This window comes from Trachemys scripta, chromosome 9 (genome assembly GCF_013100865.1).
Source record: "Trachemys scripta elegans isolate TJP31775 chromosome 9, CAS_Tse_1.0, whole genome shotgun sequence".
Taxonomy (NCBI): Eukaryota; Metazoa; Chordata; order Testudines; family Emydidae; genus Trachemys; species Trachemys scripta.
The window spans coordinates 40,987,919-41,014,134 of NC_048306.1; the positions used below are offsets into that span (position 1 = coordinate 40,987,919).

The following is a 26,216-nucleotide window of genomic DNA, read 5'->3' on the forward strand; positions in this document are numbered from 1 at the left end:
GCGCTGGGGAAGGAACTCATGAGTTACTTCACTTTAATCTTCTCCAACAGAGACCATGTCTTCAAGGCTGAAAAATAATGGCTGTTTTTATTGTTTGATAATAGCCATTATGTGATCAAAAAGAAATCTTGCTCTTCCTTACAAACAAAACCATGTACATAGTATGTTCGCTATCTTCCTCAGTTCAAATATTATCCCCTAATAACAGTAATGCAGTTCCCAGAAACCTCCCACATCCTGGATGCAGAGAAACTCAGGAAAAGTTGGAATAAATTCAGTTGGCTCAATTCCTCAGTCCCACGTGCCATTCCGAGAGACTAACAATCCTTGCACAGAGATGCAGGGCTCATACAGCTGGTACATTTTGTATCTATGTTTCCTTGGACTAAAAGATCATCTGTGGAATAGTGCTCAGGTCACTCACTGGGAGAAAACCCTTCACCCTCAGATACTCTTATAAGAGTCCCAAGATTGAAGTATTCAGAGACAAGGAGATAAGAGGTATATATGCAGACAATTCTGCTTTGCACCACCAGCGAAAAGCAAAGAAATAAAAGCTTACCTCTCTGTGCCTGTCCCGGTCTCTGGACTTTTCTCTCACCCAGTCTATAGTATTGAAATCTTCATAGGTACCCACACCAGGCAGAGGTTCCTCCAGAAAATCCATCATCTGGGTTGTGCCATTCATCCCTCCTCCATTGTATAAGGAGAACCCTGAAAATCAGAACGAATGAAAGGTAAGAGCATCTGCATTAATTCCAACATTCTCCACCTCTTAGGATGCCAATAGAGGTGATGAATGCAGTCCTAGGTAAAAGCAGGTAGTTATTCAATCACTCCTTGAGCACACAGATTTGTTGAGAGAACAAGTCAGTCTACCAGTGACTAAGTAGCGTAACATACTCATGCATTAGATACACTTGTGTTCTCATCCCAGACCACAGTGAACAATGGTTCACATCATAAAACCACCCTATAATGTGACATAACTACAATTGTCTGTCCAAGGATGACCAAGGAACAATACAGAGTGGAGTGGGCTGGCATTAACGTCTGGCAGTAGCCACTGGTATTAGTCCCTGGCTTTCATGAGTACGACCGACAATACTCCGTGGAGGGATTCATAACTATACCTTGCTGTCTTGGGAAAGTGGAGAGGAACTTAGTCCTATTTAAAACTACAGCAAATATTTTCAAAAAATATCAAAAATGAAAGCGTTACAGCTGGCGGAGCAGAGGATGAGCAGCCCTGGGAGCAAGTCCTCAGTGAGGTGTGCATTTGGTAGCTACTCCAACAGATGAGAGAGATGCGGGAGGCATAGGAAGCAAAAAAGCATTAGCCAAAAGGCTTGAAAAATTTACCCTACAAACCACTAACCCAAGACTCCTCAACAGGCTAATATACATTGGGATGTCCCAAGCCACTGTCTCTCCTGCCCAATCTCCTGCAGGCTGGAATGGAAAATCCTGGTCTGCAACCAACTGAACTCTGATCTCCCAGATAAAGCAATCCCTCCCAACACACCTAAATCCATTAATGCTGCACCCCATCACAAAAAGCAGTAGCTCCTAATAAATCAAGTGAAAATAGCCCCTCACCCCCACAATATTTATAGCAACTCCTCACACAAATCAGTGTTGTGCAGCCCCTTCCTTGCAATAAATCCATTCATCATAGATCTTCCCTCCTCCCGGCAAGTCTAAGAGCCCTCTGCTCTGGTGGATGGATCCCTGCATCACGCTCTACAAACCCACCCCTCCCCCTTCCTCCCAGAACACTCCTCTGCTAAAAGCAGTGCCTAGAGCAGCTGACCCTGAGGAGCAGCCCTGGGTTACACTTTGCTTACATTTGGAAGAGAATCTTCTCCGCCCCAAATGTAAAGACTAGAATTATTTTTGGGGTGGGGGAGGGGAGTGAAAGCTGGATTTTTCAAGTCCCGGTGTTAGACATCTTCAACCATCAGTATCACTGACCTATACAGAGCGGCATTTAAGAAAATGCATGCTAAAAACAGGAGGCAAGTAGGGAAAAGAGACAGCTCCATAATGAAGACGACAACAGCAGCAAGCAACATAATGCTAGAAAAAAACAAAACCAACAAGAGATACTGCTGTGTATGAATTGTATTAGAGCACAGCAAAGAAGTCTCAACTGGGACTGGGACTTTGTTATAACAGCCACTGTATATACACACACTAAGAGTTCATGCCCCCAGGAGCCGACAACCTAAATAGACAAGAAGAACAGGAGTACTTGTATATACAGGTTTCAGAGTAGCAGCCGTGTTAGTCTGTATCCGCAAAAAGAACAGGAGTACTTGTGGCACCTTAGAGACTAACAAATGTATTAGAGCATAAGCTTTAAAAAGTGGGCTGTAGTCCACGAAAGCTTGTGCTCTAATAAATTTGTTAGTCTCTAAGGTGCCACAAGTACTCCTGTTCTTTTTGCGGATACAGACTAACACGGCTGCTACTCTGAAACCTGTCATTAAATAGACAAGGTAAGACAAAGGGTGGGAAGGAAAACAGGCACAGAAGGGAAGTAAAATTATTTGTCCAAGATGACAAAGATGAGAATACAACACAGATCTCCTCTCGGTCCAGTGGCCTACCCATGTTCTCTCCCAAGAATAAAGCCACTGAACATGAAGCCAACAGAAGAAAAGCGTGCCCCTTATAACTTTGTAACGAGTCTGAAATGCATTTTTTCTTATGTGATAAAAATTTAACTTCTCCACCTGCAAAATATTCATTAATCCATTGCTGCATTAATATTCTGTTTTAGAGAAAATTTAAACCACCTTTAATCCGAAAAGAGCCTTAAAACACATCAACCTAATATTTGTTCTCTGCCCCTTTGAAACGTGCTTTTTCACATGATTTGAAGATATGAAGGGGCTAGAACAAAGGGCGGGGGGAAGTAAAACAAAGGTCTTTTAAACCCTATCCAAGGAAATCAAGTGGCTTTTTTGACAGATTAATATATGTGGAACAAATTCTTCCTGTGTAAATCAGACCAAGCCTTCATTCCTTTGTGTATGCAGGCACAAACCTTTGATCCTGGTCAATACCAGTGGATTCCTTTAATACTTACTCCATATATATTTTTCTTCTAAAGCCCGCAGATGTTCAAGCAGCAAGGACTCCCCAGGTTACAATGAGAATTAAGTTAGTTAATGGAATTATTTACCCATGAATAATGGTTTTGCAGCCAGTTTTGCCTCCTTTAAGGAAGCTTTCATGTTACAGGCATTCCCTCTCATAAGTTTTCTCTACAGACCAAGTAATTCAAGGCTTCCCAATTCTTACTGAGGCCTCAGGTACTAGCTTTTAATCATTAATTAAATGAAAAATCTAATCCCAAGCTAACAGCAAAAGTACAATAAAATATGCTCTTGGAAGGGTTGCTTGGAAGAACTTTTACCAGCTAACGAATGCCGCTGAATGGTGAGTGTCAGGAAGCCCTGTAAGATGACTTCAAACATGCTGATCTAGTTTTACTGATTGCTAGATTAAGCTCATAAATGAATATAGAGCATTTTCCTCTGCCCTCTGAAGATCACTTATTGTAGGAGAGAAAACGTTTCCGAAGAAACTCTACCTTAAAACCTTACTCATTCTTGCTTGCATATTTATACCTGCCCCTGGAAATTTCCACTACATGCATCTGAAGAAGTGGGTATTCACCCACGAAAGCTCATGCTCCTATATGTCTGTTAGTCTATAAGGTGACACAGGACTCTTTGCTGCTCTTACAGATCCAGACTAACACGGCTACCTCTGATACTTGATGCCTTAAAACCGTGACTTACAGAAATTAATTTATGAACCACACATTCTGGAGCACTCTGTTGGCTGTAAGAGTACCCGTAAGGTGTTAGGACCCCTTGATTTTCTTTTACGGTCCTTACAAGAACATTCAGCAAGATTTGTAACTTACAGAAGCACCCAAAGATTCTCAGACAGGTTGTATGGCAGAACGTTCCAATATCTTTGCTAAAAGGAGGCATCTCATGCAGTGGAACGTCCAATATTCTGACTGGACAGAATGGACAAGGCAGGGGCATTAGAAGAAAGCTGTGCTGGATGCCAGTGATGGCACCCCAGCTTTAAACTTCCCTGCAACTCTGCCCCTTTGTGTTTTGGCCCAGGTATGGGGAAATGTGGGGGGTAGATTGGTGACACACTCACTGCACTCTAAATTTGGAGTCACAGCACATGTAAATGTATTATAAAGTAGCAGGAAGTTTCACAAATTAGTCTCCCAAACGGTCACTGGAACACAGAATCTGGAGATCCCTTAAAATTATGTAATACAAATTGCTCTTGAGCAGCCCATCAACACCCAGGATTCCCCCAAACTCTGAAGCATTTAACAAAGCAAGTGCCAGTCCATGCAGTCCTCAGAACACAGACTCAGCAGCTAGTAAATCTATTATATGCTCACCCAGCGCAAGCACACTACTGTGATACAGCTCCCTTAAAGAGCTATCCAGAAAGGGTGTACTGCCCTATAATATAGCGAGTTCATAGATTCTGAAACCAGAAAGGACAATTTTGATCATCTAGTCCAGGGGTGGGCAAACTTTTTGGCCTGAGGGCCACATCGGGATGAGAAACTGTATGGAGGGCCGGGTAGGGAAGGCTGTGCCTCCCCAAACAGCCTGGCCCCACCCCCTGACCCCTCGCACCTACTGCCCCCCCTCAGAACCCACCACCCCCATCCAACCCGCCCCCGCTCCTTGTCCCCTGACCCTTGCCCCTAACCGCCCCCCAGGACCCCACCTGCTATCTAACTCCCCCTGTTTCCCATCCCCTGCCCCCCCCAGAACCTCTGCCCTATCCAACCGCCCCCTGTTCCCCATCCCCTGACCACCACCCCCAGAACCTCCGCCCCATCCAACTGCCCCCTGTTCCCTGACTGCCCCCCGGGACCCCCTGCCCCTTATCGAACCCGCCGGTCCTGTGGCTGCAGGGGAGGGGGGAACAGCGAGGGAGGGGACCGGGGCTAGCCTCCTGGGCCAGGAGCTATGGGGCCAGGCAGGACCGTCCGCGGGCCATGGTTTGCCCACTTCTGATCTAGTCTGACCTCCTGTATAACACAGGCCAGAGAACTGACCCAAAATAATTCCTAGAGTGGATCTTTTAGAAGAACATCCAATCTGGATTTAAAAGTTGGTAGTGAAACACCCACCACAGCCCTTGGTAAATTATTCCAATGGTTAAGTACACTCCTCATTTAAAATGTATGTCTCATTTCCCGTCTGAGTTTGTCTAGCTTCAACTTCCAGCCATTGTATCATGTTATACCTTCCTCTGCTAGATTGAAGAGCCCACTATTAAATACTTGTTCCACATGTTGGTACTCAGACTGTATTAAAGTTACCCCTTAGCCGTCTATTTGTTATGCTAAATAGATCTTTGACTATCATTCTAAAACGGCATGTTTTCTAATCCTTTAATCATTTCTCGTGGCTCTTCACTGACCCCTCTTCAATTTAGCAACATCCTTTTTGGACTGTGGGCATCAGAACCAGACAGTATTCCAGCTGCAGTTGCACCAGTGCCAAATACAGAGGTAAAATAACCTCTCTGCTGCTACTCGAGATTCCCCTGCTTATGCATCCCAGGATTGCATTAGCTCTTTTGGATGCAGCATCACATTAGGAGTTCATATTCTGTAGATTATCCACCACTGCTTCCCAGGACAGAGTTCTCCATCCTATAAGTATGGCCTACTTTCTTTGTTCCTAAATGTACACATTTGCATTTAGCAGTTATAACATGCATATTGTTAGCTTGCGCCCAGCTTACCAAGTGAACTATATCGTGCTGAATCAGTGACCTGTCTTCATTATTTACCACTCCCACAATGTTTGTGTCATCCGCAAATGATGAGTGATGGTTTTGTTTTCTTCCACGTCATCAATAAAAAAAGAAGTGTTGAATAGTGTAGGGTCAAGAACCGATCCCTGCCAGACCCCAAAGGGGAACACCCACTTGATGATTATCCATTTAGTTACATTCTGAGACCAGCCAGTTTTTAATCCATTTAATGTATGTTATACGAATTTTATATCATTCGAGTTTATCAAAATGTCATGGGGTACCAAGTCAAACCCCTTACAGAAGTTTAGAGCATATTACATCAACACTATTACCTTTATCAACCAAACTTGTAATCTCATCAAAAATAGGTAAATTAGTTTGACAGGATGTATTTTCCATGAACTTATGTTGATTTCTATTAATTACATTACTCTCCTTTAATTTTTTATTTATCGAGTCCTGTTTTAGCCGCTCCATTATCTTGCCCAGCATCAATATTAGGCTGACTGGCCTATAATTACTCAAGTCAACCCGTTTAACCTTTTTTAAAAAACTGGTACACTAGCTATCATCCAGTCTTCTGGAATTTCCCCAGTGCTCCAAGATTTATTGAAAATCAGCATTAACACTCCAACAAGTTTCTCAGCCAGCTCTTTCAAAACTCTTGGATGCAAGTTATCTGGACCTGCTGATTTTAAAATGTTTAACTTTAGTAGCTTCGGTTTAACATTTTCTAGAGATACTAGTGGAATGGAAAAATTATCATCACTATATGAGAAGACTAAATCATGTGTTTTTTCCCCCAAATGCAGAACAGAAATATTTATTGAACACTTCTGCCTTTTCTACATTACTGCTAATTCTACCATTTCTACCTAGTAATGGACCAATGCCATTGTCAGGATTCTTTTTGTTTCTAACATATTTAAAAAACTCCTTATTTTCCTTAACTCAGCTGGTCATTGATTTCATCTTGTGTCCCTACATTTCCCTTATCAATTTTCTACAATTCTTAACTTCTGATTAATATTCATTACTATGATCTTCCCCTTTCTTCCATTCATTTTTTTTTATTTTTATTTTTTACAGCGACTTTTTCCCTAAAGCAAGTTGGTTTTTTTTAAACCAGCATGGCTTTCTTCCTCAGTTGTGGGATTGGGGCTTTTGGGGCACCTAGTTAGGTGTTCTTAAATTATTCCCAATTATTATCATTCACATTTTTCTTATTAAATTCTTCCTCCCAGCTAATTTGGCTCAGAATTGTTTTCAGATTTGTGAAAGCACCAAGTGTGTGTGTATAATTATATATCTATATCTATATCTCACTGTTCTGAACTTTATTCTTCCTGGACATTTTAACTGATCAAGTCATGATCACTTGTACCTAAGCTACGATTACTTTTAGTTCTGTGATCAGTTCCAGAATTCAGAATATAGAATTCCCATGTTGGCTGCAACACTTTTTAAGTTAGGAAATCATCATCTATAATGTTTAGAAATTCCAAGGATGTTTTAGTATTGACGGCATGAGGCCTCCAGCATGTTACTCAAATAAAGTCCCCCATGATCAGACGGGTTTTTTTCCTTACACATTACAGATAGGTGTATAAGGTGGTGGTCATCCTATTCCCTAGTGGGGTCTGTAGCAAACATTGTACTTGATCTGTTATGACATTGATCCATAAGCATTCAGGATAATTTTCTTCAAAGTTATCAGTGACAGAGTGCCACTACCCTCCCCATTTCCCACCACTACTAGATCCTTCCTAAATGGGTTATATAACCATTGATTTTAACATTCCAATCATGTGAATCATCCCACCAGGTTTCAGTAATACCAACTAGATAGAATTTATGCTCATAAATGAGCAATTTCAATTCCTTGTCTGTCACCCTGAGCATTAGAGTATAGGCAATTAAAGAATTTCTTCTCTATGTCCTTCCTTTCCTTGGTTAATTTTGTTCAGCAAGAGTAGCAGTAGGAGAGAATTCACTCAATCTTCCATCAATTTGTGTGTACCAATAGACCAAGCCATGGTTTCAGAAGTCAAAGTTCAGCTACTTTTCATGGACAATCATAAATTAAAATAAAAAAAACATAGGGGAGAGGGAAGGAGAGGAAAAGAGGGAGAGAATTACAACAGTTGAAATAAGCATTCAGATGTGTTTACTGTACTTATCAGACTGCATTGCAGTTTATACAGAATACTTTAAGAAAAAGCATGATCCCCAAACCAGACAAACCTACAGTATCTTCCCAAACCCACTTCCCACAGGTTCTCAAGAAAGCCCCACAATCAATATCCTCCTCCCCAGTAAAAAGACTACCAGGTGAGTTTTGAAGCATGCCTGTCCAGCACTGCAGAATGGCCTGTTTATCTTGCTTCATTTCATTTGGTACAAAACTGATTAGGTTACAGCCAAATTTTCTGGAAACATTCACAGATTTTGTAAGTCTGATGTGAAACCCTTGTGCCCAATTTGCAGAGGTGCTGAGCACACCCAGTTTCCATTGGAAGCATTAAAGAAAGATTTAGCTTTGTCTGTCATCTGTGACACTGTCTTTACACTTTACGGATAGCAGCTTAAAAATAAAGAGTGGGTAAGCTGGTTTCAGCCTGGATAGCCTTTGCTGTTTAAATAACCCCCATAAAAATCCCAAGCACTACCCACTCCTGGAAAATAAAGGACAAAAACTGCTAACATTTGGAGCTCATACACAACTGGTACGGGCCATAACCTTCAGATAACATTCAATCAGTATGCAGTCGGTATGACCCAAGTATACTTCTACCACAAAAAAAGAAATACCACCTATAATATACACCAAAGAGGAGTATGCCCTCATCTCTCTCTGGGCACCAAAACAAACATGGAGGAAGCAAAAAGGTAAAATAATGCAACTTAGGTGACTGATGCAAATGGCTATACTTCCAGTCACAGTAGTGGCTTCAAAACAACAAGGAATAAAACTAGTGCATGCTCTTAAATATTCTAGTTCAAGGTTTCCCAAATTTTAATAGCATGGGCTAAATCTTAATAGAAAGACTGTATCAAGGAAACAGTTTCCCCCCACATAACTGCATAATATCCCTCTGGCAACTACAGCAATTGCTTAGCTGGAAAAGTAATGTTAGGAAAATGTATTATTAGCTTTTAATACTATTTAACAACTAGACTAGAGGACAACCTGAACTAAGGATACGTCTACACTGCAATAAAAGACCCGCAGCCAGCTGCAGCTGGCCTAGGTCAGCTGACTCAGGCTCCTGGAGCTATAAAATTGTAGTGCAGATGTTCAGACTCGGGCTGGAGCCTGGGCTTTGAGACCCCACGAGGGAGAAGGGTCTCAGAGCCCTGGCTCCAGCCCAAGCGCAAATGTCTACACTGGTATTTTTAGCTCTGCAGCCTGGGTCAGCTGACCTGGGCTCAGACTCGATGCCATGGGCTTTTTATCTCTGTGTAGACATACCCTATGTGACCAGACACCATTTGTGGAGCATCAGAAAACTGTTCTTGCTATGTCCCCCAGGAATGGAATAAGCAGTCATTTTGCTCTGTTAATATTGACTCAAAGAATGAAACAGCTTCAGATCACGGTTTTAAGAGCAAAGCAATGAAACAGATTTAGGTATGTGCCAGGAAGTGCCCTGATGTACACACTTTGGTATGAGTTTTATGGGGTCACTATGTTCAGCAATAGTGAACAGAGAACTAACTATGCTATCCTTGGTGAATACCAGAGAGGGAGATAAATTAAAATCTCATGGAAACTCTGCTGATTAAAACTTAAGACTGGAAGTAAAGGATTAATTCTTGCTCAATAAAAGTGACCCCCAGTTTCAAAAGCAGTGCAATGGTCCTTGGGAAAGCTCATCTATTAAACCACAGTATTTTGACTTAACATAAAGCCCTTCCTAGTGCTGAAGGGTGACTGGAAAGGATCAATAAAATGCTATTATTGTTCAGCCTACATCCCTCCAAGACACAATCAGATTCGCTCTCCTGGGATATCCCCCAGCTTCTAACTGCCACAGAACCTTCTCCCAGCTGAGGATCACTGCAAAGCAGCCAAAGTACAATAGCACAAAGAATATGCACAGCAAAGCATGCTATGCAGCCTGAATGCATTGCAGGAGACCTTAGGTAATAAACTTCAGTTATGATTAAGTCATCCGCTCTTTGGAGACTCCTGTGATACCTATGCATCACGGGTAAGTTATAAAGGTCTCGCCTACAGGGCAAGTTACTGTGCAGCAAGCCGGGGTGGGAACCTACAGCTCACCAGCTCACTACACAGGAACATTCCAGGTGGATGCTGCTACTCTGCAGTGAAAGTCCCGGAGCACAGCCTAGTGTACTAAGCCACATTCGCTGTAGCAACGTGCACACAGGATGTTACTATGCAGCAAGCTGGTGTGCTGGAGAGTCGCAGCCTCAGCTTGCAACACAGTAACTTGCTGTGTAGACAAGCAGATACCTGCCCATATCACAGGCACTATCACCATCACCACAATGGATGTTGGAAGTCTCAGTTAGAAGTCCAAGTAGAAAATTCACTCTTCATAGTTCATTCCATTTGGACCCCTAGAACTAGCCTGTCCGGGTCAGGGATGTGTGTGCATAGTACTGCTCTCCAGGCAGCTCCTGTTTCACGGATAGAAAATTTCATTCATCAGAGCATCACTCGAACATCTTTAAGAGAATTATTCATTTTTGCATTGGAAAATGGGATCCAAGAGTCCTGACAAAGCACAGCAAGAACATGAAAATGGACATGTTCATCTTTAAACACAATATAAAAAGAAACATCCTTACATTTCCAAGAGAAATATTGAACTAGAAGATGGCTGGTAGTAATTAATATTTACCAGGGCTGCATTTCCTGTCCCTGTTCGTCACAGATGAAAACACTACGCTAATTATGGACAGATCCAAAATAGAAAGAAGGGGCCATAAGACGAGGAGCACAGTCCTGCCCTGTCATGGCATGGACAAGATGACCAAACAGGCTTTCCCCTTCTCTAATTTGCACAATTAGATCATCAATTAGTACTCAAGACTGCAGCCAAATACACCAGCTGACATGAGAACAGGAAGACTCCCTATAGCCAGAAGTTAGGCATTTTAACACAGACATTTTAGCATGTTTACCCTCTCCCGCACCTGCCAAAAAAAGGTCAATGCTCCATTTTTCGATTTTCTTTGATTTAAAATCTTTCAATCTGTGAACAATACTGACAAATCTAATTTAAAATAAAGCAGCATATGCACCTATACAGTGCATCATTCAGTGTCCATTGCACAACTAATGAGGCAATAAAAAGGTTACAGCCTTGGGAGGGACAGTTCTCTCCAGGATGCCCCAGCCTTCCTCTGTTAGAGGGAATCTGGTAACAGAACTGCTTTGCATAAAGGAAAGGAATCACTTGTTTACAACAATTTGCATGACACCATTAGAGAACAGAAATCCAATATTCACTCTTAGCCCTTTGCAACCACCCTCCTTTCTTAGGAGCAGAGAAATCAGACCCGCAGCTTTAGCAGGATGACCAGCAGTTTACCCATTACTCCCTAACAGCTGCTGCAGTGTGTTGATACGATTAGCCAAGCCATACGCTCCCTTCAGCAGCCTCCTTACCCTCACTTGGATTTTTTCCTCTCCACAGAAGCACCGTTTGAAGCCTGTCTCATGGCTGTATCTTTGGATACAGGAGATTGGTGAAAGGGACTGTAGGGTAACTTCCTTTACAGTGGCACTTGCTGCATTCTCCTCCCTTTCCAGCACTGCCGGGTTCTCTGCACTAAGCATGTCATCACCAGCTGACAGTCACATGAGCGGACTCTTGGACCTCCCTTGAAAGAGGGAGGATTTTAGCTGAACAGAGGAAGGTTAAAGATGCAGTATCCCTTGCCTTCCTTCACAGCGGGCAAGGTAGGAATGACAAAAGGAAGCTGGCATCTAGAGAATTTAACTTCTAGTCATTGGAAACAGCCTCCAGAAGGAAGCTGCAACTAAAGCTACAGTAGACACAAAACTTTGTTTTGGAGGAGAGGAACGGGGGCACAGAAGAGGTTTGAATGAATGAATGAATGGTTTCATTCCTTTCCTATAGGCATTAGATCCTTTATTACTAAAAGGATTGCCTGCACATTTCACTGTCAACCCCATCTCCTAAACAGCTGAAGAGACTGCTCATTGGTTTTAAACTGAGAGCAAGCTAGTGCTTATGAAAGCAAGCGATTAGTTGTGGCAGCTAGTGCCAAGTACATGCTGCATACTTAGGACAAACTTCCTACACTTCTGTGCCCTTTCATTCCAATTCCCAACATCCCTGCTATTCCAGTCCTAGGAATCCACACACCTCTTCCAATTAATGTCCTCATCCATTATCCTTTGGGTCAGAGATGGCCATTTTAACAAAAGCTTATACTGAAGTACTGACTGCTAAGGAGTCCATCATTTGATTTACAGGCCTTTCCACATGTTGGACAGAGCAGGGTAGTAGCATCTCATTCCCGCTATGCTGGCTTACAAATTATCCTCTTCTTGACCAACATATCTTGCTTTTAAGCTTTCTATGCCATGGCTAACTTTGGCTTAGCACAGAAGTTCTCAAACTGTGGTCTGCGAGCTCCATTCAGGTGGTCCGCGGATAGTCTCCGCTAAGGTGCGCACCTGAGTGACCATACACAACAGAATGAAGGGCGACCCACCTAATTAGTGGAGCTGCACAGGCGTGGCTCCAGGGCCGCCTGGGGGGGGGGCAAGTGGGGCAATTTGCCCCAGGATCCGGGCCCCACAGTAGAATATAGTATTCTATGGTAATGCAACTTTTTTTTATGGAAGGGGCCCCCAAAATTGCTTTGCCCCAGCCCCCCTGAATCCTCTGGGCAGCCCTGCATGGCTCCACTAATTAGGTGCCTGGACCCTGGAGAAGACATACATGTAAAGTGAGGTGGTGGCCTTGGGGGGAATAGAGCGCAGGTGGGAGGGGGCAGTGGGGTGAGAAGAGGGGGTGGGGGGGAATTTGGGATATGCAGGGCTGCGGCAGCCAGAGAAAGAGGTGACTTTCCCCAGCTTGGGGGCTGCTGTGATGGGGGGAGAGACCCCTCTCCTTCCCAGCCACAGCTTGTGGGCTGCCGTGGAGGGGGAGAGAGGGCACATCTATCACATTAGAAAGGTAAAACTACTGATATGAAAATATGAGTTGTGTGCTTTTATTTGTAGAACAAAACAGTTTTTTTTATATAGCACTTTTATACAAAGCACTTTACCATAGTTAGCTAATGGTACAAACAACATTTGGAAAGATCATTAAGTGGTCTGCCGAGACCTTCAGCAATTTTCAAGTGGTCTGCGGAGGAAAAAAAAAGTTTGAGAATTACTGGTTTAGCGAATGGGAATCCATTTTGGGCTGTATAAGTAGGAGCATTGCCAGCAGAACGTGGGACGTGATCATTCCCCTCTATTCGACATTGGTGAGGCCTCATCTGGAGCACTGTGTCCAGTTTTGGGCCCCACAGCACAAGGAGGATATGGAAAAATTAGAAAGAGTCCAGTGGAGGGCAACAAAAATGATTAGGGGGCTGGAGCACATGATTTATGAGGAGAGGCTGAGGGAACTAGGATTATTTAGTCTGCAGAAGAGAAGAATGAGGGGGGATTTGATAGGCGCTTTCAACTACCTGAAAGGGGATTCCAAAGAGGATGGATCTAGACTGTTCTCAGTGGTAGCAGATGACAGAACAAGGAGTAATGATCTCAAGTTGTGGTGGGGGAGGTTTAGGTTGGATATTAGGAAAAACTTTTTCACTGGGAGGGTGGAGAAGCACTGGAATGGGTTACCTAGGGAGGTAGTGGAATCTCCTTCCTTAGAGGTTTTTAAGGTCAGGCTTGACAAAGCCCTGGCTGGGATGATTTAGGTGGGGATTGGTCCTGCTTTGAGCAGGGGGTTGGACTAGATGACCTCCTGAGGTCCCTTCCAACCCTGATATTCTATGATTCTATGAAAGATTCAAGATTTAAGTGATAGTGAGTAAGGACATTGGAAACAAAAGGTTACATATAAAACAATCATAACATGCTTTCTAGAGACTAAACTTAAGTAACAAATTACTCTCTTGTCTAACTAAGTTTCTTTCATACAAAACCTTTTCTGCAGCATCTTCAACCAATGATGGCTAGGATAAGACAGTTACCCTTTCCGTAACTGGTGTTCTTCGAGATGTGTTGCTCATGTCTATTCCACAATAGGTGTGCGTGCTCACCACATGCACCAGTGCCGGAAGTTTTTCCCCTAGATGTACCCATAGGGGAGCACCCCTAGTGACCCCTGAAATGGCGCCTCCATGGCACGGTATAAGAGGCGCTGCGCGCTCCCCACATCCTCAGTTCCTTCTTGCCAGACAACTCTGACAGAGGGGAAGGAGGGCGGGATGTGGAATAGACATGAGCAACACATCTCGAAGAACACCCAGTTACGGAAAAGGTAACTGTCTTTTCTTCTTCGAGTGATTGCTCATGTGTATTCCACAATAGGTGATTCCAAGCTATATCTGTTGGAGGTGGGTAGGAGTTCACAAACTCTCAGGACGGAGCACAGCCCTGCCGAACCCGGCGTCTTCCCTGGTCTGGGAGACTATCGCATAATGCGAGGTGAACGTGTGAACTGCAGACAATGTGGCAGCCCTGCTAATGTCCTGAATGAGGACATGGGCTAAAAAGGTAGTCGATGAGACTTGCGCCCTACTCGAGTGTGCCCTCACAATTCACGGTGGAGGAATTCCCACCAGGTAATAACAGGTACGGATGCATGAGGTGATCCAGTTGGAGAGCTGCTGAGTGGAGATCGGCCGACCCTTCATGCATTCGTCCAAGGCAATGAACAGCTGCGAAGACTTCCTGAACGACTTAGTCCGCTCCAGGTAAAAGGCCAGAGCCTGTATCACATCAAGCGTGTGGAGGTGTCACTCCTCACTGGATGCATGGGGCTTGGGGCAGAGGATCGGCAGGAAAATGTCCTGACCCATGTGGTAGGCGGAGACCACCTTCGGGAGGAACAAAGGATGTGGGCGGAGCTGGACCTTATCCTTATGGAACACCGTGTACGGGGGCTTTAAGGTCAGGGCCCTGAGTTCCGAGACCCATCTCGCAGATGTCATCGTCACCAGGAAGGCTACTTTCCAAGAGAGGTGTGACCAGGAGCATGTAGCTATTGGCTCAAAGGGGGGACCCGTCAACCAGGACAGCACCAAGTTCAGGTTCCAGCATGGGACTGGGGGCCTAACATACGGAAAGAGACAATCCAATCCCTTAAGGAATCAGCCAATCATAGCATGGGAGAATACCGTGTGCCCCTGTGCCGGCGGGTGGAAGGATGATGTGGCCGCCAAGTGCATCTTGATGGACGAGGGCGCCAGGCCTTGGGCTCTAAGGTGAAGGAGGTAGTCTAAAATGACCTGGATCTGGGCAGCCATGGGGGAAATGCCCCGCTCAGCTGCTCACTGGGAAAACAGAGACCACTTTGCCAAGTACGCTTGACATGAGGAGGGCCGCCTGCTTTCCAGGTGGATGTGCTGAACCCCTTCCGAGCATGTCCTTTCCTCCCGGCCTAACCATTAAGCAGACATGCCGTGAGGTGGAGTGATGCTAGGTTGGGGTGGAGGAGGCGGCCCTGGCCCTGGGAAAGCAGTTCTGGGACGGCAACGGCCACGGTGGAGTGATCGCCAGGCTCGTGAGGGTCCTGTACCAATGTTGCCTGGGCCACACCAGGGCAATCAGGAGGACCTGGGCCCTGGCCATCTTTATTTTTTCCAGGACCTTGCGGGGATCGGGGGAAGGCATAGAGAAGTTGGCCTGACCAGGACATGAGGAAGGCATCAGAGATCGCACCCACTCCCAGCCGCCCCTGGAGCAGAACCGGAGACACTGGCGGTTCTGCCGAGTCGTGAATAGGCCCACCTGGGGAGTTCCCCACTCTTGGAAAAGTCTATGCACCACCTTTGGGTATAGAGACCACTCGTGCTGAGAGAAGTCTCAGCTAAGGCGATTCGCCCGCGAGTTCCGGGCACCCGGTAGGTAGTAGGCCTGTAGGAAAATATCGTGGCCTATACAGAAGTCCCACAGCCTGAGGGCTTCCTGGCAGAGGAGCGGGCCTCGCCTTGCCTGTTGATGTAAAACATCGAGTCCGCGTTGTCCGTGAGAACCATGACCACTCTGCCCTCCAGATGTGAGTGGAAGGCTACGCACACCAGCCGGACCCCCTTGAGTTCCTCGACATTTATACGCAGTGCAAAGTCCTGCGCAGACCACAGACCTTGGGTCTGAACGTCCCCCACATGGGCTCCGCACCCCAGGTCCGATGCATCGGACACCACTAACGGGGGACTGCCCTTGAACGGGACCTCATGAAGCATGTTCCCTGGGGAGGACCACCATTGTAGGGAGGCAATCACCAGCTCAGGCACAGTGAGGACCTTGTCCATCCTGTCTCTGGCCTGGGAGAAGACCGAGGCCAACCAGAGCTGGAGGGGCCTCATCCTGAGCCTGGCGTGGCGAACCACATATGTGCACATTGACATGTGACCAAGGAGCTGGAGACACGCTCTGGCTGTCGTCACAGGAAACCTTGTGACTGTGTCGATGAGCCCTTTCAGGGTCTCGAATCTCTCCAATGAGAGGGAGGCCCTGGCCGACGTCGTGTCCAGGACTGCCCTGATAAACTCTATGTGCTGTATCGGAACTAACGTGGACTTGGTGTCGTTCACCAACAGGTCCATGGACAGGAGGAGCGCCACGTGATCCCGCACCTGCGACCAGCCAGTCATCCAGATAGGGGAAGATCTGGACCCCACGACGTCCAAGGTAGGCTGCCACCACAGACATGCACTTTGTGAATACCCTGGAAGCAATGGACAGGCCAAACGGGAGGACCGTAAATTGGTAGTGCTCCTGCCCAACAGAGGAAGCGCCTATGCCCCTTGAATATATGAATGTGGAAGTACGCGTCCTGCAGGTCGAGGGCGGCGTACCAGTCCCCAGGATCCAGGGAGGGGATGATGGAGGCCAGAGAGACCATGCAAAACTTTAACTTCACCATGTACTGGTTCAGGCCTCGCAGGTCCAGGATGGGCCTGAGCCCCCCTTTGGCCATCGGGATAAGGAAATAGCAGGAGTAGTACCCCTTGCATTTGAACTCCGCTGGCACCACTCCCAAGCCAAGGAGCTGCCCCACCTCCTGTTCTAGCAGGACCTTGTGAGAGGGATCCCCCAGGAGGGACGGAGGGTGATTGGACAAGGTAGAGGTAAACTGGAGAGTGTAGCCCTAGGAGACAGTGTTGAAGACCCAATGGTACGAAGTCAGCTGCGACCACTCAGGGAGAAAAGCACACAACCAGTTGGAGAAGGGAAGCTTTATTACAGGTGGATCCCTGGTGTGAACTGGTAGGTCGCCCCCGGGCGTTCCGTCAAAACTGACGTTTCTCCGCCTGTTTACTCTTGGAGGACCAAGGCTGGGTGGCAGACCAGGACTGCCTCTGCGGGCGTTTCTTATAGTCCTGTGACTTTTTATAAGGGGGCTCGTATTTACAGTGGATGGCCTGGGTGGGAGCCTGCTGAGGCTTAAACTTGGGTCTAGCCAGAGCCGGGACATAGAGGCCAAGTGCCTTAAGCGTAGTGCGGGAATCTTTCAGGCCATACAGCTTCACATCCGTCTGTTCTGCAAACAGGGCCTTGCCATCGAATGGGAGGTCCTGCAAGGAGTTCTGCACCTCACTGGACAGCCCAGACAGCAGGAGCCACGACTCCCTTCTCATGGACACTGTGGAGGCCATGGACCTTGCGGCTGTATCCGCAGCATCCGACGCTGCCTGCAGGGTTGCCCTGGCAGCCGCTGTACCCTCTTCTACCAGAGCTTTGAACTCCTTCTTGTCACGCTCTTGGAGGGAGTCCTCGAATTTGGGAAGAGAGCACCACAAACTGAACTCATACCGACCCAGGAGAGCCTGATGGCTCACCACCCTTAACTAGAAACTTGAGAACAAATAAACCTTTCTCCCAAATAAGTCCAGCCTCCTTGAGTCTTTATTTTTTGGAGTAGGGAGTTGAGGGCAGGGTGGGTGTACAGGTATTCATGCCCCTTAGCAGGCAAAAAGTACTTCCGTTCTGCCCTCTTAGAGATGGGGGGCAAGGAAGCCGGGGTTTGTCACAAGGCATTTGAAATTTTTCCACCCCTTCATGGAGTGGGAGGGCCGGTGCTGAGGCTGATAGGACGTTGAAGATGGAGTCTGAGGGTGCCTCCACCTGCTCGTCCTGAAGGTTGAGGCTCGATGCCACCATTTTTAATAGTTCCTGGTGGGCTTTAGAGTCTTCCTGCGGAACAGAGGGAGGACGGGCCATAATCGCCTCATCAGGGGAGGGTGAGGATGCGGGCGAGGTACTCTGTGTACCCACTCGTACCGGAAGTCCCACCACTTGGTCGCCCTCTGGGCATGGAACCGAAGATGCACGTCCCACTGACTCCTTTCTGGGAGGCCTGGAAAAGGAGGCCGACTGTCGTTCTGAGGCTCCGGCAACCAAGTGAGCTCTCACTGGGGGCTGCGTCGGGGGCCACGGGGCCCATTGGTACCATGGTGCCAGCTAAGCAGCACGGTGCTACTGCACCTGCTGTGGCACCAGCAGAGCAAGCTGTTCAGCCTGACTAGCCTGTCCCATCGACTCACGACTACAAAGGGAGGCCGGGCTAGCGTCCGACCTGCCGCTATCCTGGACCGGGAGGAACGGTGGCGTCGGAAACAGTGCCGACCATGAGACCATGATCCTGACATGGAGGAACGGTACCGTCAGTAGCAGCTGCTTCGCAATCAGCTCCTGCGGGCGGATCCACAACAGTGAGGCACCGGCGATAGACGCCCAGGACTGCGGGAGCGGTGCTGCAGCGGGGTCCTGGAGCGAGACAAAGATCAGGAACGGCATCAACGCCCGTATCGCGATGGGCTACGGTAGCCTCTCGGAGACAAGGACCTCCGGTGCTATCTGTCTCAGTCTCGACAGAGCCTGCTCCCTTCGCGAGGTCTACGGTCCCTCGAGGCAGAGCAGTGCCTGGAACCCGTCAGTCGGAATCCAGCCAGACAACCCTGTAGGGGTCGATGGTGACCGGTGTGGACTACGCACGGGACGGTTGCTAAGTGGCGAATGGCGTCAGGAACATTCCCTTGATCGCGAATGGTACCAATCAGGAAGCAACTGCAGAGATCCAAGTGGTGGCTTGCCTCTGGACCAGGGAGCCAACGGTGGCGGTGCCTCAGGTACAAGCAGGGACATAACGTCCTGGGCCGCTTGCAGGGCCTTCGGCGTGAAAGGCACCCAGACATCTGGGGAAGCCTGCACCGAATGGGCCGGGCTACTCCGCTCAACCTGAATCAGAGACCTGGAGGCCGACGGGGACCAAGAACTGCCCAACGTGGGTCTAGTCTATCCCCCGGTCTTGCTCCAGTGCCTCTGCAAAGAAGACCTCTTCTTAGCCTTCTTGGTAAGCCCGGTGGACGGGGAGCAGTGCCGACTGGTGGAAGGCACCCAGGGGTCGCCGCATACCGATGCTGCAGTACCTGGTGCTGACTCGGAGCGGTGCACCAGAGTCGGGGTCAATGTCGACTCCATCAGAATGGCTTGGAGCCGAATGTCCCTTTCCTTTTTGGTCCGAAGCTTGAAAGATCTGCAAATCTTGCAGCGATCGCTGAGATGGATTTCCCCCAGACAGCGTAAACAGTCCGCGTGCGGGTCACTCACTGGCATCTGCCACCTGCAAGTGTCGCACGACTTAAAGCCTGGGGCAAGGAGCATGCCCCGACCCGGGCGCACTAAACTAAACTAATCTAAACTACTTCAACTACAGGTACTACTACAACAGAACAAGAGTTCTAGAGGAAAGCTACAGACAAGCTGGAGCAGAGCAGTTCCGATGCACCTTCACTGGCAGCAAGGAGGAACTGAGGATGGGGGAGTGCGCAGAGTCCCTTATACCACACCATAGAGGCGCCACTCTAGGTGTTGTTAGGTGTGCTCCCCTTTGGGTACTGCTAGGGGAAAAACTTCCGGCACTGGTGCACGTGGCGAGATGCACACCTATTGTGGAATACATAAGAGCAATAACTCAAAGAAGAGCCTATTTTCATGAATGTAAACATACTGCCTGTTTATTTCCTAGATGCAGGAATAGGGGGTGTCTTCTCCTTATATCCCCAAAGTCACTTTGTGCATCTGTATTTAGAAACAATACAACTCCCCCGGCTTCTTCTCCTGTGAGCTATTCCTCGTTGATTTCAGATCCCTCATTGACTTAATATGTAAACGGACCTCCATTTCGTTAGCTTACAATGCTTAATTAACACCTCAACAGAGACAGATGAATAAATATCTTGTCTGACAGGAAACTCGTTTCTCCACCTCAATTGTGATACAAAACTTAACATTTTCAGTATACATAACTCCTGACATAATATCTGTACACTTTAACCTGGACTTTTAAATGTTCTCAATCAGTATTAAATAGTTAAAACTAAGAGTGCAATAAACCAAACTTAGTTCTCAGGGTCAAGTCTCTATGTAGGTTACAGACAATTTAGTTTAGCAGATGACCCTTCAAATGATAGAACCAAACTTTATTTAAAACAAAGCGGATTAGTTAAGCAAACAGGCATACAATTACCATTCACACAGGTACTACAATTATAGTCACATTCAGAGATGTAATGGTGTATCAACAGGCAATCAGTCCACTGACACAGAAAGTATAGCCTTATGATCCTGTAACCTAGTGGTACCCTTTTTGATGCTAAATGGAGTGCTCCTGCAATTTAGCATGGCTACTCCTTTTATAATCCCTTATCATACTAATTAATTACCATAGTCACATTTCTGCCACCTCTCTATAGGCTTTTTAAATCACATATTGGTTAAACAAACATCTACATCAACATCCTTCCCATATTACCAATATGGACAGCATTTTAATAAAAACATTCAAACTTCTTTAAAACGCTCATTAAAAAACCATGCTAAAACCAGCTATAACCAAAACATATCCGCAACATAATCTTAGGTCATATCCTTGCTAACTGCAGTTCTCCTGTCATACTGTGTCCAACTTATCTCTTAACTTTTGCTCACATGAACAAACACTCAATTTCCCATACTCCCCTAGACTTAGGCAAAAGTTGAATTCCTTCTGTAGGCTAAACCATACATTTCACAAGGCTATCAATGACCAGTATGACCCTAGCTTTCATTTAGGACCTCACTTGACATTCTTTGGTGAACTCCCTTGCCAGCTGGCATTAAAGTGTTCTTGGGTCACAAGGCCCGTTGGAATATGCACACCCTAAGTACAGTCATCTGCATGGATACACAGCCTCTTCAGTTATGTCTCCAGAGTCTCTGTCTGTTCAAGTAAGAGTTTTGTCACTTGTTCAAAATCAGAATATTCCTAGCATCACATCCTTAGTGGTAATCAAGGCAAAAGAAAAAGACACAATGCAATACACAAATCCTTGCTTGACTCAGATATACGCATGGATCAGAGTGTGCAGGCTCTGCCTAAGATATTTTACCCAACGTTCTGCCATGTAGTCACTGGATGATCTACTAAAAAGTAGCCCATAAAACATTGATTAGTTTTATATCTGGTGAGAAATATCAGAAAAACATAAGAACGGCCATACTGGGTCAGACCAAGGTCCATCTAGCCCAGTATCCTGTCTTCCGACAGTGGCCAATGCCAGGTGCCCCAGAGGGAATGAACAGAACAGGTAATCATCAAGTGATCCATCCCCTGTCACTCATTCCCAGCTTCTGGCAAACAGAGGCTAGGGACACCATCCCTGCCCATCCTGGCTAAAAGCCATTGATGGACCTCTCCTCCATGAATTTATCTAGTTCTTTTTTTAACCCGGTTACAGTCTTGGCCTTCACAACATCCTCTCGCAAAGAATTCCACAGGTTGACTGTACGTTGTGTGAAGAAATATTTCCTTTTGTTTGTTTTAAACCTGCTGCCTATTAATTTCATTTGGTGACCCCTACTTGTGTTATGAGAAGGAGTAAATAACACTTATTTTACTTTCTCCACACCAGTCATGATTTTATAGACCTCAATCATATCCCCCCTTAGTCATCTCTTTTCCAAGCTGAAAAGTCCCAGTCTTATTAAACTCTCCTCATATGGAAGCTGTTCCATGCCCCTAATCTCACGAGTTGCTTCAGAGGAAAGTGCAACAAGTCTTGCAGAAGGCCACTGATGAAATAATCTGCTTGCAGGGGAAATTTCTTCCTAACCCCCATTAGAATTTGGGACTTATTACCTGCAGCAGGAGGATTTATATCCCTTCCAGAATTCCTTGCTATCATTATTTTGGATATTCTTGTTATCCATATAAGCATCTCTCCGAAACTCGGGGGGGGGGGCTCAAAATTTAACAGCAGCCCACCTTAAAGACCAACTTTCTCCCATTCAAGACCAAAAGCAAGCAACCCTTCCAACCATAGAAAAACCCCACCTTTCCTCCACAGCAACCTAATACATACCACCAAGGCACTAGGGTTTCTTTTTTTTGTTTGGTTTGGTTTTTTTAAGTGAACAGGCACATCTGTGTCCCAAGAGCACTCATGTCACATCCTCACATTTCCTACTCAAACACAGCATACTTGCATCACTAACCCAACAAGCTTATGAGACCAGAGCCAATGGACTAGTGTACGGGGACAGAGAGCGGCTGGCATTTCACATGCAAACTAATGAACCAAACCAAAGCTACTAAATCTAGTTTCACCTCTGACATGGGCAACCTCATGCTGACTCATGCACCTGATAAACAGAGCATAACACTGTCAGCGCATCCCCTTGGAAGGAATCAAAGAAAAGCTGCCCTGTCCCAGGAGACTGCAGCAACCACCATTAGCGAAAGGGTTAAGATTAAAATCCACATTGCTTTCTTCTGGATTCATCCAACACTTAGGGAAGCAAGTTGAATGAAGTATTAGGGGCGGACAGAAACATGTAGCATTCCAAATCTAACCCTCTGCCTGGCAGGTTAGCACAGCTGCCGGGGTGCAAACAACAGCTTAGACTAATTAGATTCGCTTGCCACATGGTATGAGAAACGCTGTTAGAATTTGGCACAACTGGATGCATGTGTCTGTGGGTTCTTCTGCAGAACAAATGTAGAAGTTATAGTTCGGGCATAACTTCACTGTCAGAGTAGGTAATCAAGGAGAATGTGGCTCGTTTTTCTTTAGTCCTGCACAAAAGTCCAAATTGGAAGTTACAGGATTCACTCAGGTCACAGAGGTGCAGTCAGAGTAATTATATAATCACTGAGTCACTTCTTGGAGACAAAGCTAGTGCAGCATTAGAAACCTTAAATCTGACAAACTAACAGATTTTCTGCCCCTTTGCAACCCAAGTGGTTAGTCAAAGTTTGGGGCCCTGTGGGTGTTTCAGTGCCCTAAGCTCCGAAACCCTGCGAGCTGAGGTGATAGCCACCAAAAACGCCACTTTATCAGATAAGTGGGACCAGGAACAAGTGGCCAAGGGCTCAAAGTGAGGTCCCATGAGGCGTGACAGAACCAGGGTCAGGTCCCAAGGGGGAACCGGGGGTCTAGCATAAGGGAACGCTCTGCACAAGCCCTTTAAAAATCTGGAAGTCATGTGGTCGGAGAACACTGACTGTCCCGCCACCGGAGGGTGGAAGGCCGAAATGGCCGCCAGGTGCACCCTGATTGAGGAGGGGGCTAGCCCTTGGATCCTAAGGGACCAGCTGGAGCGGAGCGGACGCAGGGGAGGAACCTCTCTCCCTCACCCATGAGGAGAACCGATACCACTTAGACAGGTAGGTCCTCTGTGTAGATGGCTTCCTGCTTTCAAACAGGACCCGTCTAACAGCCTTGGTACACCTCCCCTCCTCCACCTCTAGCCACGGAGCAGCCACGCCATCAGGTGGAGTGGGGCCAGGTTGTGATGGAAAAGACGACCTCCCTCCTGGGAGAGGAGGTCCGGGCGGAGCAGCAGCCTGCGAGGGGGGGCCGCCAAGAGTTGCACTAGGGTCCCGTACCAATGTTAACAGGCCCAATCCGGGGCTATCAGGATAATTCTCGCCCCTTCACCTTCTGTAGGACCCTACCTATGAGGGGGAAGGGCGGGAAGGCATACATCAGGGGCCCCGACCAATCGAGCAGGAACGCTTCCGTCATGGCCCCATCGCCTTCTATCATCCTGGAGCAGAACCTGGGACACAGACGGTTCTGGGCAGTGGCGAATAGGTCCACCTGGGGAGTGCCCACTGAAGGAAAATCCATTCTGCCACCTCCTTGTGCAGGGACCACTCGTGTGGATGTGAGAACACCCTGCTCAGGCGATCTGCGAGCGTGTTGCTCTCACCGGGTAGGTGGAATGCTCGGAGGAGGATGTTGTGGGCTATACAGAACTCCCACAGGAGTTGGGCTTCCTGGTATAAGGCCCTGGAGCGCGTGCCCCCTTGCCTGTTGATGTAATACATTGCGGTGGTGTTGTCTGTGAGGACTCTGACCACCTTCCCTTGCAAGTGCTGGCAAAAGGCCAGGCACGCCAGGTGCACAGCCCTGAGTTCCCTGACATTTATGTGCAGGTTCTGACGTCCCCCACGTGGGCTCCCCAGCCCAGGTCCGAGGCATCCGACACTAGATCTAGTGAGGAAGAGGGGTCTCGGAAAGGGATACCCCGGAGCATGTTGCTCATGTTGCTTACCGTCGGCGGTACCGTGACAACCTTGTCCAGGCAGTCCCTGGCCTGGGAATAGCGGGAGGCGAACCAGAGTTGGAGGGACCTCATCCGGAGCCTGGCATGTCGCACCACTGTTGTGCATGCTGCCATGTGGCCGAGGATTTGAAGGCATATCTGAGCCGTGGTTACCAGGAAGGCCGTGACCAAGGCGACAAGGCCTCTGAGCGCTTCGAACCTGTCCCTTGGAAGGGAGGCCGTGGCCGCCTGGGAGTCCAGCAGCGCTCCTATGAATTCTATGCGCTGGACTGGAACTAAACGTGGATTTCTCCTCATTTACCACTAGGCCCAGAGCGGAGCAGGTGCGTAGCAAGAGGGATACTTGCTGCAGCACCTGGGACCGGGACTTGCCCTTGAGCAGCCAGTCGTCCAGGTAGGGAAAGACCTGCAGCCCTCTCCTCCTGAGCTGGGCCGCTACCACCGCCATACATTTGGTGAAAACCCTCGGGGCCGTCGAGAAGCCAAGGAGACTGGCATTGTGACCGGCGCCTCTGCTCCTGCTGCTCCTTAGGCGGGGGCTCATATCTACCCCGAGCCTGTGGAGCGGAGGTGTGAGGCCTGGGCTTGTCCTTGGCCAGCGGGACATACAGGCCCAGCGTCTACAGGGTAGTACGGGAGTCTTTCATCCCATGCAGACGCATATCTGTTTGATCTGCAAACAGGGCCCGACCATCAAACGGCAGGTCCTGCATGATCAACTGGGACTCAGCCGATAGGCCAGAGAGCGAAAGCCAGGATGCCCTTCTCATGGAGATCGCCGCCGCCATGTCCATCGCATCGGAGGCTGCCTGGAGCACTGCTTTAGCCGCCGCCACACCCTCATCGACGAAGGCCCGGAACTCCTTCCTGTCCTTCTCAAGGAGGGAGGGCTCAAACTTGGCAAGGGACCCCCACAGGTTAAAATCATTTCTGCTCAAGAGTGCCTGGTGGTTGGCCACTCTGAGCTGAAAGCTCACAGACTAATAAACTTTTCTCCCAAAGGAATCCAGCCTGCAAGTGTCTTTGTCCTTAGGGGTAGGAGCGGGTTGGCCGTGCCTTTCTCGGTGGTTCACCGACTCAACCACTAGAGATTCGGAGTTGGGTGGGAATATAAGTACTTGTGCTCCTTTGCGGGCATAAAGTACTTCCGTTCGGCCTTTTTGGAGATCGGACAGAGAGATGCCGGGGTTTGCCAGAGGCCAGTAGTAATATTGGCCACCCCCTGATGGAGCGGGAGAGCAACACGCCCCGGCGTCGAGGAGGTCAGGACATTGAACAATGTGTCCGATGGCTCCTCCATCTCCTCGGCCTAGAGCTGGAGGTTTAATGCCACCCTCCTGAGTAGCTCCTGGTGGGCCTTGAAATCCTCCTGAGAGACCGGAGGTGGTGGTGCCACGGAGTTGCCTGGCGCTGAGGAGGTTGGTGCCGCGGTGTCATCTGCACCCGGCTGTACCGCAAGCTTGACGTCCTGACCCGGGGCCCGAGTCAGTGTCAGAGGGTCAGTGCCCACTGCCTCATCGTGGTGCCGAGGCGGCAACGTAGGCTGGGCCTGGGACGCTCCTGCCACAGAGCAGGGTCCCGGCGGTGCCGGTGCCTG

The 26,216-nt window shown here is 47.7% G+C and overlaps 1 protein-coding gene across 1 annotated transcript in view; it reads right to left on the reverse strand.

The window, feature by feature from the left end:
* The window catches only part of LOC117882762 (H(+)/Cl(-) exchange transporter 5), a gene marked incomplete in the record, with an annotated part of 107,430 nt that overhangs the window by 22,143 nt on the left and 59,071 nt on the right, over positions 1-26,216 (reverse strand). The window contains 1 exon segment of the mRNA XM_034781528.1: positions 563-714. Coding sequence (XP_034637419.1) covers positions 563-714 — 152 coding nt within the window.